This window comes from Erythrolamprus reginae, chromosome Z (assembly GCF_031021105.1).
Source record: "Erythrolamprus reginae isolate rEryReg1 chromosome Z, rEryReg1.hap1, whole genome shotgun sequence".
NCBI lineage: Eukaryota > Metazoa > Chordata > Lepidosauria > Squamata > Dipsadidae > Erythrolamprus > Erythrolamprus reginae.
This window is the reverse complement of record NC_091963.1, coordinates 143,389,257-143,392,748: the sequence shown is the minus strand read 5'-3', so window position 1 is coordinate 143,392,748 and position 3,492 is coordinate 143,389,257. Positions and strand designations below refer to the sequence as shown.

The 3,492-nt window shown below is 41.5% G+C and overlaps 2 protein-coding genes and 1 non-coding gene across 3 annotated transcripts; 2 read left to right on the top strand and 1 right to left on the bottom strand.

The window, feature by feature from the left end:
- On the top strand, window positions 1-535 carry LOC139175966 (histone H4). Its single transcript, XM_070767389.1, has one exon. It carries the CDS (start codon window positions 64-66, stop codon window positions 373-375), a length of 312 nt encoding a protein of 103 aa, XP_070623490.1. The 5' UTR covers window positions 1-63; the 3' UTR covers window positions 376-535.
- A 523-nt stretch (window positions 536-1,058) lies between these two features.
- TRNAF-GAA (transfer RNA phenylalanine (anticodon GAA)) lies at window positions 1,059-1,131 on the bottom strand. The gene has a single exon. It is a non-coding gene; the product is annotated as a tRNA-Phe (tRNA).
- Window positions 1,132-1,981: 850 nt separating this feature from the next.
- On the top strand, window positions 1,982-2,454 carry LOC139154967 (histone H2B 8-like). Its single transcript, XM_070730104.1, has one exon. It carries the CDS (start codon window positions 1,998-2,000, stop codon window positions 2,376-2,378), a length of 381 nt encoding a protein of 126 aa, XP_070586205.1. The 5' UTR covers window positions 1,982-1,997; the 3' UTR covers window positions 2,379-2,454.
- The last annotated feature ends 1,038 nt before the right edge of the window (window positions 2,455-3,492 follow it).

Below are 3,492 nucleotides of genomic sequence, written 5' to 3'. Positions count from 1 at the left end.
CACAGATCACTATTTCTTCTGAGCTTCTGGTGTTGAGTTATTTGCTGCTGCATACTCTCCGAGATGTCTGGTCGTGGAAAAGGAGGCAAAGGCTTGGGGAAAGGAGGCGCCAAGAGACACCGCAAAGTCCTACGCGATAACATCCAGGGGATCACCAAGCCTGCGATCCGGCGTCTGGCTCGTCGCGGAGGGGTGAAGCGTATTTCGGGCCTCATCTACGAGGAGACTCGCGGTGTCCTGAAGGTCTTCCTGGAGAACGTGATTCGCGATGCCGTCACCTACACCGAGCACGCCAAGAGGAAGACTGTCACCGCCATGGACGTCGTCTACGCCTTGAAGCGCCAGGGCCGCACTCTCTACGGCTTCGGTGGTTAAAGACTTCAAAAACTTTTAAAAGATTTACTCCAACAAAAGCACAAAAGGCCCTTTTAAGGGCCAATCAAATTTTCTTGAAAAAGCTGTTGGTTACGATCCAAATTTTGAAACGAAACGTTGCTGTTATACAGGAGTAAATTTAAAATTGCACACTCTGAAATAGTAAGTCTTTTTATTGTACCGTCAGTTTGTGTTCGTTTTAACTTCATTACGGGTTGCTTTTTAACTCGGGTTACTCGTGCTTTTCGCGTCGTTTACTCTGGTCTGAATCTTAATTGGCCCATTTTACTATTTTATGAATAAACTGACAAATTTCCGGGATAATTTAAAACCGTTTTTAAAAAAGAACGATAAGGGGTTAAATGAAAGGTAAAACGGGCGGTGGAGATTGCTTTCTTTTTCTCCCGCTGTTCTTTGTGAAGTTTTATTGCATTTGCGACTACATGGAAACAAAAAATAAAATTTAATATTATATAAAATGAGATCACGAGATGGGGCAGCAGAGATACAAGAGATAGCTTTCATGTATTTGGCGGAGCGAACTGCAAAAGCGGGTGGCTTTCATACAATCAACATGCTATTTATTGATATCGAAGGTAGCTTAGTGTAACGTGACTGGGTCGAACGATTGGGGTGAACGGACATCATAAAAAACACCTTTTCCAAAGAAAAGGAAACACCCCTGCCGAAACCCGGGATCGAACCAGGGACCTTTAGATCTTCAGTCTAACGCTCTCCCAACTGAGCTATTTCGGCTCGCTCGGAACCACCTCTTTTTCTGTGCAATTTCATAGCTTAAAAGTTTTTTTCTTCAGAAATATTTCCAAGGTTAATTTAATTGTAGCGTAATTAGAATAGAATAAAATTATTTATTGCCCAAGTGTGCTTGAATACATAAGGAATTTGCCTTTGGGGCATTGGATTTTGGATATTTTTGTATTGTTCTCTATTGTAAGCCGCCCGAGGGCGGCATATAAATACAATCAACCAACCAACAAACTCAATGTACATAAAAAATATACATTAGTCAAGAATCACGAGGTACAAAACTTAATGATTGTCATAGGGGTCAAGTAAGGAATTAGGAAACAATATTAATAAATATCTTAAGGATACAAGCAACATAAATCATAAGTTGGAGGAAATGGATGATAGGAATGATAAGGAAAAAACTAGTAGTAATAGTAGTGCAGACTTAATCAATATTTTAATTATCTTAAATAATTTGTATTTAACCGATGGGGCCAGTATGCAAGACGCACACAGGAAGGCAATAGAAAGGCGGGGGTGGGGGCTTAAAATATCCAGCCTGCTGCAAAAGAAAAACCCTAAACCGAAACAGGTAAAGGTATTACGAGATTTCTAAGTTGGCCTTTCTAGCCAATTAAACAGCCGCTATTTTCAAATTGGGCCAATGAGACGTTCAAACTGAAAGCACCAATGGGAATGGATCAAATAGAAACTTCGTGGCTTTTCTTCCAATAGCGTAAAGGGAGGGCGCTTTTCCACCAATAGCGCCTGAGAATTTTGAAACCGCTCATTTGCATAGACCGCCCTATAAATAAAGGAAGGGTTTTCTCCTTTCTCTTCATCCTTCTACGGAGAATCTCTCGCTGACCACGATGCCTGAACCAGCTAAATCCGCTCCGGTGCCCAAGAAGGGCTCCAAGAAAGCCATCACCAAGACTCAGAAGAAGGGGGACAAGAAGCGCAGGAAGACCCGCAAGGAGAGCTACTCCATCTATGTCTACAAAGTGCTGAAGCAGGTCCACCCGGACACCGGCATCTCCTCCAAGGCCATGAGCATCATGAACTCCTTCGTCAACGACATCTTCGAGCGCATCGCGGCCGAGGCTTCCCGCCTGGCTCACTACAACAAGCGCTCCACCATCACCTCCCGGGAGGTCCAGACGGCCGTCCGACTCCTGCTGCCCGGCGAGCTGGCCAAGCACGCCGTCTCCGAGGGCACCAAGGCCGTCACCAAGTACACCAGCTCCAAGTAGTTTCTCTTATTTTAGTCGCGGCGAATTCCCCCAATTCCCTTTTTAATTTTCACCAAAGGCTCTTTTAAGAGCCACCCACTTTCTCAAAAAAAGAGCTACTTCACTTGAAATTTTTTTAAACCTTTATTGAACATTTTTCACCTTTAAAAAACAACAAAAATAATGTAAATTTGCTTTACAGCTTTTTGTATCGGTTTTAATATAATTATAACAGTGCTACTTATCCAATAATTGGTGACTGGTTAAATGAATAATTTAAAACTTCTATTTCTTATTTGGACCTCTATTCTCTAACCACTTTACATTCTATTCCAAACTTTTAATCTGATTGTTCTCTCCTGCAATTCTGTGGTCATTTTGTCAATTTCTTCACATTAAAAAGAGTTATCTTTCTAATTACTATTTCATCTGAAGCTGTACTAGTATGTTTCCAATTTAGTATGAAGGCAATCCTAGCTAGAGTTAATTAGTTAACACTACCATAGTGTTATGTATTGCAAGCTTATCTATTTTTGGTTTTAATATTCCTAATGGGAACACTTTCTGGTTTCAGTTTATCTTTTGTTCTATAATTTGTTCCAGCCACTCACTTATTTTTTTTTAATTTATTTTATTTTTTTATTTATTCATTTATTGATTGATTTATTGATTGATTCATTTATTCATTTATTTATTGGATTTGTATGCCGCCCCTCTCCATAGACTCGGGGCGGCTAACAACAGTGGTAAAAACAACATGCGACAATCCAATAATAAAACAGCTAAAAACCCTTATTTTAAAAACCAATCATACATACAAACATACCATACATAAATTTTAGAAGCCTAGGGGGAAAGAATATCTCAGTTCCCCCATGCCATGGGTTTTAAGGAGCTTACGAAAGGCAAGAAGGGTGGGGACAATTCTAATCTCTGGGGGGAGTTGATTCCAGAGGGCCGGGGCCGCCACAGAGAAGGCTCTTCCGCAGGGCCCCGCCAAGCGACATTGTTTAGTTGACGGGACCCAGAGAAGACCCACTTTGTTGGACCTAACTGGTCGCTGGGATTCGTTCAGAAGGCGGTCTTGGAGATAATCTGGTCCGGTGCCATGAAGAGCTTTATAGGTCATAACCAA

Bases quoted from the DNA above. Each gene is read 5' to 3' on its own strand.
- LOC139175966 (XM_070767389.1), top strand. From the start codon at position 64: ATGTCTGGTCGTGGAAAAGGAGGCAAAGGCTTGGGGAAAGGAGGCGCC.
- LOC139154967 (XM_070730104.1), top strand. From the start codon at position 1,998: ATGCCTGAACCAGCTAAATCCGCTCCGGTGCCCAAGAAGGGCTCCAAG.